General features: G+C 46.3%; 1 protein-coding gene across 5 annotated transcripts in view; it reads left to right on the top strand.

The window, feature by feature from the left end:
* Positions 1–12,765, top strand: part of LOC306643356 (contactin-associated protein-like 3) — a 212,697-nt gene that overhangs the window by 17,666 nt on the left and 182,266 nt on the right. For all 5 annotated transcript variants that reach the window (XM_079109426.1, XM_079109429.1, XM_079109425.1 and 2 more), the window contains exon 2: positions 9,756–9,866. In XM_079109426.1, the coding sequence (XP_078965552.1) occupies positions 9,756–9,866 (111 nt within the window). The remainder of the gene's footprint in view (positions 1–9,755; positions 9,867–12,765) is intronic.

Genomic DNA, 12,765 nt, shown 5'->3' with positions numbered 1-12,765 from the left:
TCTGCAGAGAAATGTAACACACTTATATAATTGCCAAGCAACAGGATTCCGGAGTCTGGTGAGTCTGATCTGCAGGGAGAGCAGGCAGGCTGGAGAGCTGGTGCTCTGTTGAAAGGCCAGCGGGCAGGAGGAGCCTGGGCAGCAGGTGAAGCCTGAAAGGTGAGTGCTGGAGAATTCCCTCTCTGGGGCACCGGCCTCCCACCCCAGGCCTTCAACTGTTCGGATGAGGCCCACCCACATTATGGAGGGCAGTTTGTTTGGCTCTACCAATTAAATTTTCATCCAAAAACACCTTTGTAGAAACATCCAGAATAATGTTTGAACAAATATCTGGATCCCTCTGGCTTAGTCAGATTGATACATAGAATAAACCACCCTAGCATCTTACCTTTGATGTATCCAGTCACGTTTAGAAGGAGACAGCTAATCTACAAGCCAAAGGCAATGCCAATAATAAAAGCTGCCCTTCCCTGCACAGTTGGGCCACCTCGTCTCCCAGTTTCCCTCTGTCTCAGACCCCCAGAGCATCCCGGAGGTCACCTCCATCCATCTGGTGGTTTAACCCAGATCTTTTGTCCCCAGTCCGAGAAACAGCGGTCTGGCCTAGAAAGACTCGCTTGCCCTAACTGCTGGCTGTTCTCACGTCCCCCTCACTCCTCTCGGGCTCCGGTTCCATCTTCTGTTGCCTGCGGCTCATTTCCCGTCTGAATATCTTCCTTCACAGATGGTGGAAACCACACTCGGGTTCATCGTTTCTATCTTCCTACCCTCGTGAGCTTTGGCAAGAGCGTGGTCTGCAGCTCCGTTGGTCTTGTTTTCTTGCACGAGGACTCCGCATCTCCTTCGCTCCATAGGCAAGGTTTGCAAGTCCGGATTTGCTCTGGGCGTGGGCCTCTTCCTCTGCGGCTCGCCTGCTGAAGTTGTGCTCGGTCCCTTTCCTAATGGCCCTGCGATTTCTTTGGACGCCTTTCCCCTTTCTCCGCCCCTTTTCTCTTGCCCTCTCCTCTGGGCTTCCTTAGGGCATTTGATGACCTGGGTCCACCAGGTCCTGTCAGCCACGCCCCCTCTGTGGTGGGTACCCGGAGGGCCACCAGGTGGCACTAGGGCACGTGTCCCCGTGTATTCCGTGTTGTTACCTTTTCACATTGGACGTGTGACATGCAGATCCTCAAGTCCGCAGCTCGAAACCGGTGCTGGGAGTCAGATCAGGGCGTGTGTCGGGGCGGTGCCTGCTGTTCTGAAGTGCTGAATCCCTGCTCCCGGGCCTCCAGTGAACACAGCCTCCTGCCCTGCTCCCGCCGGGCTCCTGAGCTGCGGTGTATCCTCAGGGATTCCGAGGCTTCTCCCTCAGACCCGTCGGGGCAGGTGCAGAGCCCTGGGCAGGGTCCGGCACTCTGCCAGGCGGTTGCTCGGGGCTGACCCCTTCTTGTAGCTGCGGGACCCCCTGGAGTGCAGTCTGCCCTGGGCCCTGTGGTGTCTCTCGGTTCTCTCTTCCCTCTGCTCCCAGACGCTCCCTGCCCGTCCTTGGCCCTTGAGGCCGTGACCTCCCTCGGGGTGTCCCACACCAGCGCCGCCTTTCTCCATCCTCTGCGGGGAGACTTGGGAAGGAACGTGTCCTCCCCGCGCCTTGCCTTCGGGATCCGACCCCAGCCCCGTGGAGTCTCAGGGAGGTGAGGAGGCGCGCTGATCAGCCTTCGCTGAGCGCTGCGTTTCTGCTGCCTCCTCTCCTCCAGCCGCAGCCGCGTCTGTGACCGCGAATATCCGTGCAGCCTCTCGGGATCTCTCCTTCGAAATCCCGCACGCCGACTTTACTGTGATTTTTTTTTTTTTTTTCCTATATAAACCCTGTTGTTTTTCTACCAAAATTAATTTTGCTAATTTTTTCCTTTTTTTCTTCTTAGCAGTAAATGTCAGAAAAATAGATTTATTCTTATATTACATACTTTGATCCAAATTTTTATATTTAAAAATCATTTTAAAATTTGTCAAAATCATGTGACTACAGAGCAAGAAATTTATACTAAAAAAATAGGAAAGAGACGGAGATCATCTTCCAACTAGCTTTCCCGGGGAGAGGAGCGGATACAGTGGAGCCCCTCCTGCGACTCAGGGGCTGGGTTGGGTTCACCCGAACCGCTGCTGGGTCTTCTCTTCCCAGTGCACGTTCTCTACCTGCCTCCTGCTGCTCTGAGTCGGAACGGGCTTGCATTTATTTTTAAACGACTATAAACTAGATCGTGAAGTTAACAGGCTTGCTCAGGCGCACTCTTGTCTTGCTTTTCATTTATCTTATTTCTTCTGTTGCTCTCGCAGGGTGAAGTCCTTGGTCTTGGTATGTTAAAGTTGATGTGCATTTTTGTGACTGTAAAGCCATTGTTCCCTAAGTCACTTGGACACGCTGCCACAGCTATTCAGCATCCCGGTAGCAATTTTTCTTCAACAAGCCAAACCTCACTCAGAGGGAGAAAGGAGATGTCCCCTGTCTGCTGCCTCGTGCCTCCTGCCCACTGATCTGCAGAGTGCGCATGGGCTGCCAGGATCTTCCAGGCCTCATCTCTTCTCCAGGGCGGGTCTCGGGATTGTCTGAGGCTCCAGGAAGCAGACCCTTCTTAGCTGGTCCTGCCAGTCTCTCGCTCCCCCGGTCACCACAGCAAGGCACCTCTCAGGAGTGAGGTCCTTGTGCGTGTCCTCCCCACCTGCTGCTGCACGTGGCTGCCCTGCGGCCCGCAGATGACGCTGCTCCCACGACACAGGGTACAGCCCGTTCTGCGTGAGATGCACCTTAGCCTGTCTGTGTGCACAGGGGTGAGAGGGCTTTAGGGCAGAGCTGAGGCCGGAGTGGAGCGCCAAGGTCAATGCCGAGGAGGAGCAGCAAGGAGGGCAGAGGACGCTCCAGCACAGGAGGGCGACAGCGCCAGGTCAGCGCCCGCCAGGTGCAGGAAGCAGGAGAGGACCCCTCCGACTAAAGGAGGGAGCTCATCTGAGAAGTTCTAGGGGATCCAGCTGTGGCCTTCAGGGTGAGAGGACCAGAGGGTGGTGGAACTGAGTGCCAGGACCTCACATCTGAATTTCAGGATGTGTGCAGAGCGGGGTCCATTGGAGGTGTTTGGGATCTTACAGTGTGACTTATTTTTAAAAGGTTTCTGCCTGGGGGTCTGTAAGGTGTGCGTTGGGGACGGCTAGGTAAATAAGCTAACCTGAGGACCCGGGGTAGCGTGATGGTGGAGAGTGGAAAAACATCTGCACCTACAAAGAAAAGGGTATGTGATCCTTGGTGATTTCTTGGCTGTGGACTGAAAATAAAGGTAGGAACTCAGGGTGGTGCTCCTGTTGGGCACCTTTCAATCTAGGCAGCAAAAGCTAAGGAGGCTTAGACAGTAAAGGAATCAAAGTCAGTGGCACACAGCTGATTTCAGGTTACGAAATTCTGTCATCAGTCGCTGCTTCCTTCTCCCAGTTGTCTGCCTGCCACTGGCTTCCTTCTCCAGCTGCTGTCTAGGCAGCAGATTGCGCATGTGGTTTATCAGCTGAGAAGTGATTTTCAGTTCCACAGATATCATGGCTTTGTTTGTTTGTCCCATTCAGAGGGACAGCTTCCCAAGGGGCTGTGTGGTTGTGCCTGTAGCCCCGGAGCAAACAGGCGTCTCTGCCACAGCGCAGATTTGTAGTGTATTTGCTGAATGAATGAATGGACATTTGCGAGGGCTCAAGCCAGGGTCCCAGGCTCTGTCCCCAGTCACTCAGGGGGGGCTTCCTGACTGTCCTTGAACCAGCCCCTCCCAGTAGGACCTGTCCTTCACCTGGCCAGATCTACATCACGTGCCCACCAGGACACGTGTAGGTAGGGTGAACCTCATTCAGAGACCACAGAGTGAGGTTTAGGGGAGGCAGTGACTGAAGACGATCAAACAGACTCAACACCACTTGGAACAGGTTTTCACAGGAGAAGAGTTTAGCAGCATTGCTTCTGGTCACTGAGTGGAGTGTGCTTTCCCTCGAATTCCCTCTGGGTAGCAGCACACGGATCGTTCAGAAGCAGAGCAAACACCGTCGGTACCTTCTACATAAGAGCTTCACTTGATCTCTCACCACAGTAGTGCTAAGGAGCTCTGAGAACTGAAGAGGCAGTGATACCTGGGAAGAATGAGAGCCTCCAGGGGGACAAGGGACACGTCCGGAGGAAGGTCTGGAGGCAGAAGGTCAGCATCGGTGTCGCTGGTGCAGGGTCTGGATATCAGCAGGCCGCTCACCCTGCAGAGCACTGGGGGTCCAGTCTTTGTCTCTTCCATCCCCGGTGGCTGCCACCTTGCTTGGCTTGTGGCCATACCCGACACTGCTCCCTCCGTCTTCCTCTTCCTTAGTGCTTGTGGATCATTCCTGGTCCTTTTCGCGTCCCTTGCAGAGACAATTCTGGTGGCGTGTGGGACCCACCCAGTGGATCCAAGATAATTTCCTTGTCCCAAAGTCTGTGATCATATTTGGAGAGGCTTACCCTTCGGGTGACAGTCACAGCTTCTGGGGACTCGGGCGAGGACATATGCTGGGAAACTATGAGCCCCACCACCAGTGGCCTGCGAGATTGGCCTCTGATAAAGGCATTCAGCCCCAAGTACCATGTGGTTGGACCTTGAATAACAGTCTTCAAGCTACAGTGCCCTTGCTAATTCAGAGCTCCATAGCAAGATGCCAGAAGCGGTCTCCTTTAAATTTAAAGACCCTGTCCTTGTCCCCTCTCCTTGTGGCTTGTCCTGTTTCCTCTGAGATCTGGGCTCAGTCCTCCCTTGAATCACACTCACCTTTATTCCTTCTCAGCACAAGAGCCCCATCAGTGACCTCTGTTTGGAAACACGTGGTCTAGGTCCACCTTTTCCAGAGGCCATGTCTCACTGTCCCTCCTCTGGAGCCATGTGCTGGTGGCAGCTTGGCCTGCAGTGTCGGTGGTTGGGCTCAGAGCTGCAGTTTTGCCCTTGAAGCAAGTCCTTCAGAAGCTGGGCTTGTTCCTGAGCAGTTAAGATGTTTCCATCTTAGATAATATTGTCTAAATTTTTTGCTCTCTTTTCTGTTTTGGGTAAGAGAGATTTCCACCTCCCCTTTCCATATCAGAGTCTAAACTTCTGAGCCTAGCAACAGACCTCTCTTTATCCTTAATGACTCTCTGTGAATGGCAGGTGCTCAATACACTTTCATTGAACAAACAAAATAATAAATATCTGAAAATGAAATGCTGTTTTGAAAAGTTTTATCTCTGCCTGACTTAAGAAGGTGAAGGAATTTCTCTTGTTTTAAAATCATTTTTATATGCACATGTTAAAAACTGAATTATAAGATTAGCATATGTCACTGTACATTGTACACATGTATTAAAACGTCACCTTGCACCCTATAAATGTATATGATGATTTGTCAAGAATATCAATAACTTTAAAAAGGTATTTCTATGACTCCAGTGTTGATTTTTGTGACGTCCATACACTATTTTAAATGCTTCATGTCTTTTATGAGCACCATACTGGAGTATGGTTTCTGGCCCACACTTTCTCGGGCACCATGATCTGAATCACCAAGCCTGCTAGAAGCACCTGGCAACCAGGGATGGCAGGCTGATGCCTGGCAGAGGCCAGGGGGACAAATTCAGACCACAGCATGGGATTGAGAGGCTGTAGGAAGGACCAATCACCAGGACCAGGGTTGAGACGCCCAGGGAGGTGCTGTGAACCAAGCCCATGCTGTCTGGGCTTCCCAGGTTGTCCCTGGGGACAGCCAGGTAGAGGGTGACAGGTGCATTCCCTGCAGGTTATCTCCACTTCTCTCTCAGCCACTGCTGAACCTTCAGCTCACTCACCACTACTGTGCCACATTTCTTTTCTGCATTTTACAAGTGTTTTCTCCTTCGAACCTATAAGTGTTGATGAGTCCGGCTGAGTCACCCTGTTCAGCAATGGGAATTTTTTTTTTTAATTCTAACATTTTTGAATAAGTATAAAATAACCCTGTAGAAAACATTTAAGATAATTTTCAATCATGCATGATTTTACAGCAGAACAATAATATAACATACACCTGCCTACGTGGAAGTGAATGTCTACCTTTGGCTGATGAGAGTAACCAGGAAACACTCATCTGTAACAGCACAAGACCCTGCAACCTTCTGTGTTGAGCCCAATGCTTGGAAACACAGTGACTTTTAACCAAACTTCCAAATAAGCTGGAGGAAGCTCAGGCCTCTAACCCCTGGGGCACACCTAGGATTCAGAGTGACCAGCAGGAACAGCAAGAAAGCTGAGGTGACAGGCTCGTGCTTTAAAAAGAAATAGTTTCTTGCCTTTCTAAAGGGCTGACTTCTTCATGCCTGTGCTGGAAATGGTCCTCGTTGCCAGGGGAAGCCTTGGCAGACACACACTGTTGGCTCCTGAATTTTCCAAAGGGGAAACTGAAAATTTCAATCTTTTTGTTTCTAGCTGTCTCTATAAATTTATTTCTTGGATCTTCATATTGTTGGAAATCATCTGAGACCAGCAAAACAGAGTTGGGAAATTAATTAAGGAGAAACCGAGTGAAAAAATAATGGTGATATTATCTGTTAACACCTATTCACAACATTCTCTCGGGATCACCTGAGAATAAGAATCTGTGATGTCTCTAGGACTCTTGACTTTGAACTTGAACAATAAAATTCAATCTAATAATTAAGGAAGGTTAAGTTTAATTAAATTTACCGCCTAATGATGATTATATTGTTTACTCATTGTTAATAAATGTTCAATAGCAGTTTATGGAGCATGTGCCGTCTTTCAGATTCTGAGCTGGGTGCAACCCACAAAGTTTGGCTGTCTTTTAGATTCTGTGCTAGGTGCAACCCACAGTTGGGCGAGGCTTGTACTGTGCTCCCAGGGAGCTCATGATTCCCCAGGGAGAACTAGACCTGCCAGCCAGGAGTCCCAACGATGCAAGGAAAGCCTAATGCAATAGTGTGGAAAGATGGGATGGTACACGAGCATCATTTTAGTTAGCATGCTTCTTTTATGATGTAAGAATATTTTTATTCAGTACTTTTAATGCTACTTTAGAAGTTGCCCCTCTGTTTTTCCTGAGCAGTAATGAAGGAGAACAACATTAGGCAGGTAGGTTGAGGAGGCAATATTCCCTAAATGTACCCTTTCTTCTTGGATTCTGCTGTGACTACGCAGGGCAGGTGGGACTTGCCACCTGAAGATAGAGTCCAGGTGTGGCAGCCTCATTTCTCTGCTACCTCACGGTTTTAAAATGCCTTTTTGGGAAACTGTGGTAAATAGTAAATATTTAGCAACTTGGATCAGTATGCCTCTATTTTTTTCTCAGCCCTTAATGTAGCATATTTGCTGAATGCTGAGAATCCTCCCTGCTAGTCTTATTGGGGGGAAATGTGTGCTGGGGAAATGGAGAAAGGCTGTCCTCTAGGTAAGTATGCGAGGGGGGTTGGAGGAGGTCTCGGAAAGCGGCAAACCTTCACTGGCAGCACTGCTCCATTCCTGGTCTTCTTGCTGCGTGCACTTAGGAAAGCAAGGGTGCTCCTCTGCGGAGTGTGTTGATCCCGGTCTCAGCCACGCTGTGCTGCTCTTTGTAGGTGAAGATCACAAGCCCTAGTGACTGACGCACCTCTAAAAATGTCAGTTGTCACCTCAGGGGATATGTAGAAAGATATGTATGTAGCAGCTACTTTGCATGTTTGCCTAAGCAGTGAAACATTGTTCCTTCTCCCTTTGGAGAAGGGATGCTGCATGGAGGAGTTATTGATCTGTCGCTGTCACGTCCTAAGACATGTCACTGTCTTTGTGGCATTAAAAGGAAGACTTTAGACAAAGTGATTTTTAGCAGAGCTTATTTGAGCAAAGAAATGTCCGATGAACAGGCATGGTGGTGCATGCCCATAATCCCAGCTACTACATAATCCCAGAAGGCTCGCAAGTTCAAGGCCAGCCTAGGCAACATAGCCAGACCCCACCACAGGGAAAATAAAAACAGAAAAGAGAGATGTTGCCTGAATCCACCAGCAGTCCAGGCAGAAAATGGCTCAGTAGGCTCCACCTGGCCACATGTGCAGGCTGTATTTATCACCAGAGAACAGGAAATGACCTGATTGGTGGCAGTTGGGTTGTGCCTTATGGGGTCATGTCTCGGCAGCTTTCAGCCTCTGGTTGGCTGTTGGTTGGGGGGCTATGACTGGCTGAGACTTGGCTCATTGTTATAAGAGTACTCTTCCAGGTCCGGCTACCTGTCAAATTAGGTTCCAGTTCATGATGCATGGAGACACCTTTAGGACCAGCATGAAATATGTTTGCTTCAGGCAAAACTGTTCAACTTAACAATGGCCATGCACTCTTTTAGAAAAGCTGCTGTGAATTCCAATATTCTTTATGAAATCATATTCACAAGCAAATTCTAGGCACTGGATTTTGTTTCTGTTGTTCCCAATAGCATGCACTCAGCCTAAGGTGCCACCAGAAGAGGCCCCAGTCTACCCCTTAGGTCTAGCTAATTGAATGTAGTTGACATTTTGCCAGGTCCTTGCAATGTAATTAAGTCTGTGTGCCTTTTTTTTCCCCCCCTTTAGTGAACTTAAAAACTTGCTCACAAAGAAAAATTACATATAAATACACAATTCAGAATCTTCTCATGATATATTCAAGGTATAGCATTCCTCTTTTATAAAATATCCCAGTTTTTCCCCCCCATGCTGGGGATTGAACCCAGGGCCTTGTGCTTGCAAGGCAAGCACTCTACCAACTGAGCTGTATTTCCAACCACCTCTCAATGTATGTTTTAAAGGAACAGATCAATAACCCATGGTAAAAAGAAGAAGAGGTAGCTTTCTTAGAGAAAATAGGTACAATACCTGAAATGGAAATGATTGCGGACTGAAGGGCACAGAAATAACCCAAAGCATGCTGGGATAAGAATCACCCAAGGTGCGGGTATTTCCAGGGCCTCTTCAAACTTGGAGGAGGTAGACACCAGGAACAGGAGGGACCTGGGGCAGATAGTAAATACTCTGGGTCAAACAGTCCTTAATCCCCAGTGACTATTTTAGGTCAGAAAACAAGCAATAGACGATTACCTCAGGGTGAGTCACAGGGGTCCTTGGCCTGAGAAGGCAGAGTCATTCCTGAGAAGCCAAAGATACCAGGCAAAGGTGTAGGCACAAGCCCCATGGACAGGTATATCTCTGAAGAGGTCTGCACAGTGAGGTTTCTTCTGCTTCCTGCAGATGCTGCTTTTTATGGGTCCTGGCTTCCTGATCTGAGCGCCTGGCACAGAGTCCACCTGTCTTGTCTCCCACAAGTTCTGTGCAGGGAGAATTTCTAACCACAATCAGGGTTTGGGCATGAAGTTAATGCTGCTCACGTGTCTGTCTACCGAAAGGCCACAGGCATCCAACGTAGTTTAAGGTAGTCTGGGATTAGTGGTGCACCCGGACACCTGGCTGAACCAAGATATGGGACAGGAGGGAATTTTAGGGCCCATGGACAAGTTTTGTATCTTCTTTATGGTAGAGGGTACTTGGCTGTGTGCATTTGTCAAGGGACTGCAAACTTTTAAAACAATTTAAATCAACTCTCAGGAATGTCATCGTATGCCTTATACTCCAATAGAAATATTAAGAAGTTACAAACGTAAGAGAGAGGATTATCCTGCATCCTGATGGTTTTTGAGCTTGTGTTTCTCTAGAGCCGCGACCTGCACATTTATTAACCATGACGTGGTGTTTCCCCTGGCAGGTGACTGTGATGCTCCGCTTGGATCGACCTTGCCTCCCTCCTCCTTCAGCAGCTCCTCGGTGCTGTCCAGCAGCCATGGCCCCGGGTTTGCGAGGCTTAATCGGAGAGATGGTGAGTTCGCGTCTTCCTTCTTGCAGATCCTTGGCGAATCTCATTGGGTTTTCACTTAAAATCATCATACTTGACTGATGCTTTATAGAAGGAGATAAAATTCCAAATAAGCATGTTGGTTCTCATTTGACTCTGGTGATGTACTCAGCAAGAATAAACTAGCTGCTTGGCAGCTGGGGTGGCTAGACCTCTCAGTCCAATCTTCACAGCTTTGGAGCAAGTCACACACACCTGACTTTGACAGCGTTTGATCTTCTGGTAAAATCATCTCAACATTTAAGTGTGTGTTGAAGGCTTTAGAATCTGTTGTGTCCTGTTATTTATCCTGAGTTGTTTTTTTCCTTCCTGTCTTGTGTACATTGCCCCAGATTATTTAATTAGCCCTACTTAGATAAAAAAATGGGCAGAATAAAGAAACACTTGAAAGATTTTTATTGTTTTAACTACAACTCCCAGTTTATGCCTCATTATGGCTTCCTCGATTTTCTCTTTGGCATCTCTGAGGAGGAAGAGCATTTACTGGTTGGTTGGTGCTCCATTGTGAATTTCCACTGATATCTATAAACATAGCTTAAGAGGGGTGTGCTGCCCCTTAAACGTGTGTTTAAACGGAAGTGTAGGGAATTGAGTGCCAACTTGGCATGTGCTGCAGTTTGGGGAAGTGTCCTCCAAAGACCCATGACTTGGTCCCTTGGTGGCACCTTTGGGAGATAGTGGGACTTGTGATAGGACTTAGTGAGAGGAAGTGAGGTCACTGGAGGTGTGACCTCAAAGGCGTCACTGGGACCCTAGTCCCTTTTGTTTCTCTTTGCTTCCTGGTGGCCATGAGATGAGAATTTCTCCACCCTGGGCTCCCACCATGTTTTGTTACCTCACCACAGTCCAAAGGCAGTGGGGCCAGGAACCATGGGCTGAAATCTCTGAAACTGTGAGCCCAACATATCCTGTTTTTAAGTTGATTATTTCAGGTACTCTGTTGTAGTAACGGAAAGCTGACTTACACACTGTATAAAAATAGGGAACTTAAAAAACCATATACATAGTGATGAGGCACCATCTGGCATTTTGAAAGCAAAAACGAAGGTAAACATTCTTTGAATAAATTCTCCGGAAATTGAATTCAGAGTATTGACACAAAATATTTGTAGGCATAAATGAAAAAGACTCAAGGAGAGTGCACTCTGAATATCACACTTCCCTATTATTGCCTTCTTTCCTGTTGTTTGCTTTCCTCTTTTTGACTCAGCTCTGCTTTCTTTGGAGTTTTCAATATCAGAGCACATTTAGTGCATTGCACTTGGGACCAAATTAATGTATCATTTCCTTTGTCATGGATAATATGGTTATCAGAATGAGCCAACTAACTTTTCATTTTGCTCAAATACAGTTATGCTAACACATTTGCAAGTATGCAAATAGAATATATAAATTTTAAACTAATACATAAACAAATATGTTGACTGAAACACAACGAAGTCTGTTATTTCATCCATTTGCTGAGATTTGGTTCCTTTACTGTAGATGACATTCCTGCAGAGCCTAAATGAGTGTGGCCAATGTCACTGGAATAGTGATTGATACTGGGCACAAGGGATAAAAGAAAACAAAGGTCACCTCAAGCCATCACTCTTTTTGATGTCAAATCACATTTTATGTTAGGATAGGACTGTGAGGATTTTCCATCATGGGGATCGTTTTTATTCTTAGTTCGTGTTCTTGCAACTCATATAGTGCAAAGGCCATGATATCAATCTTAATAAAATTTAGTTTCATATGAATGAAACGAGAAACAATCCTATTTTATCACTTTAATTAACTACCAACTGAGGTGTTTATAAATCCATTGTTGTGATTGTCATTTTTTTAATTTTTATTTTTATTTTGACCTTTCCCCCTCTCTATAAGAAATTCCAAAGTGAGTGGTGTAAGGAAGGCTGTAGATTATCTCTGGTGTTTTAAGATCTTCTATTAGATTTAGAGTGATTTATGAAGAGCAACTAAACTGATCATAAACAATTGAAGCAAAATAGAATTGACTCCATGTCACAGATATTATAGCCTTTCTGGAGTGCAGAGATCTCAGAGCCAAATTTAACAGGCAGAAAACAAATGATTGCCGGGGTCCAGTCCTAGCAGCAGTTGGAGGTCCGAGGTGGATGGGAGGCGTCAGCGTGGTGGAGAAACAGCACACAGACACCAAGTGTTCTGAGGCTGAACCTGAATCTTTATTGTTCACAGAATCTTTTTGTATGTTTTTTCTTTGGTATTGATTACATCATTTCATGGTTAATACAAGGAAATGTTTAGTAAAAAATCTTTAAGAGTATAATTAATGATCTTATTCAAGAAACATGTTCTTACTATATGATAGGTTAAATTAAAAAAACAAAACAAAACAAAACAAAACAAAAGAAAAAAAAACAGTTCCCAACAAGGTAGAGGGCACTGTGCTCCATTTAGTTTTAATTTCCCTGAAATAATACGTCATTAAGTTTCTATAGAAGTTACCCTTTCTGAGAACTCTAATGTTAGTTGTTAACAGTGGACAGTTTCTGCTATTACTAACAGAGAATAGAGGAATCAGCTTATAGTTAATATTTATTCTATTTCATGTACTCAAATGATGGCCTAAAACTCTAACTAGACATAGGAAAAATACAAATTGTACTTATGATTAACCTATTTATTTTTTATTAAGTGGGAAAAATATCCTTAAACTTAATCATAAACACTAAGAAAGCAATGAGGACCAGACACCACATCAAAGCTCAGAGGAATACCCTCTCATATACCTATATATAACTTTTAGAGAACTGGTATACTAAAAGAAATCACAGACTCCTTATAAATTTGAGCAAATCATAATTGCTTACTATTATTCCATCTGAATATTAATATT

This window comes from Sciurus vulgaris (assembly GCF_902686455.1).
Source record: "Sciurus vulgaris genome assembly, chromosome: 13".
NCBI classification, from domain to species: Eukaryota; Metazoa; Chordata; class Mammalia; order Rodentia; family Sciuridae; genus Sciurus; species Sciurus vulgaris.
This window is presented reverse-complemented; position numbering and strand designations above follow the sequence as displayed.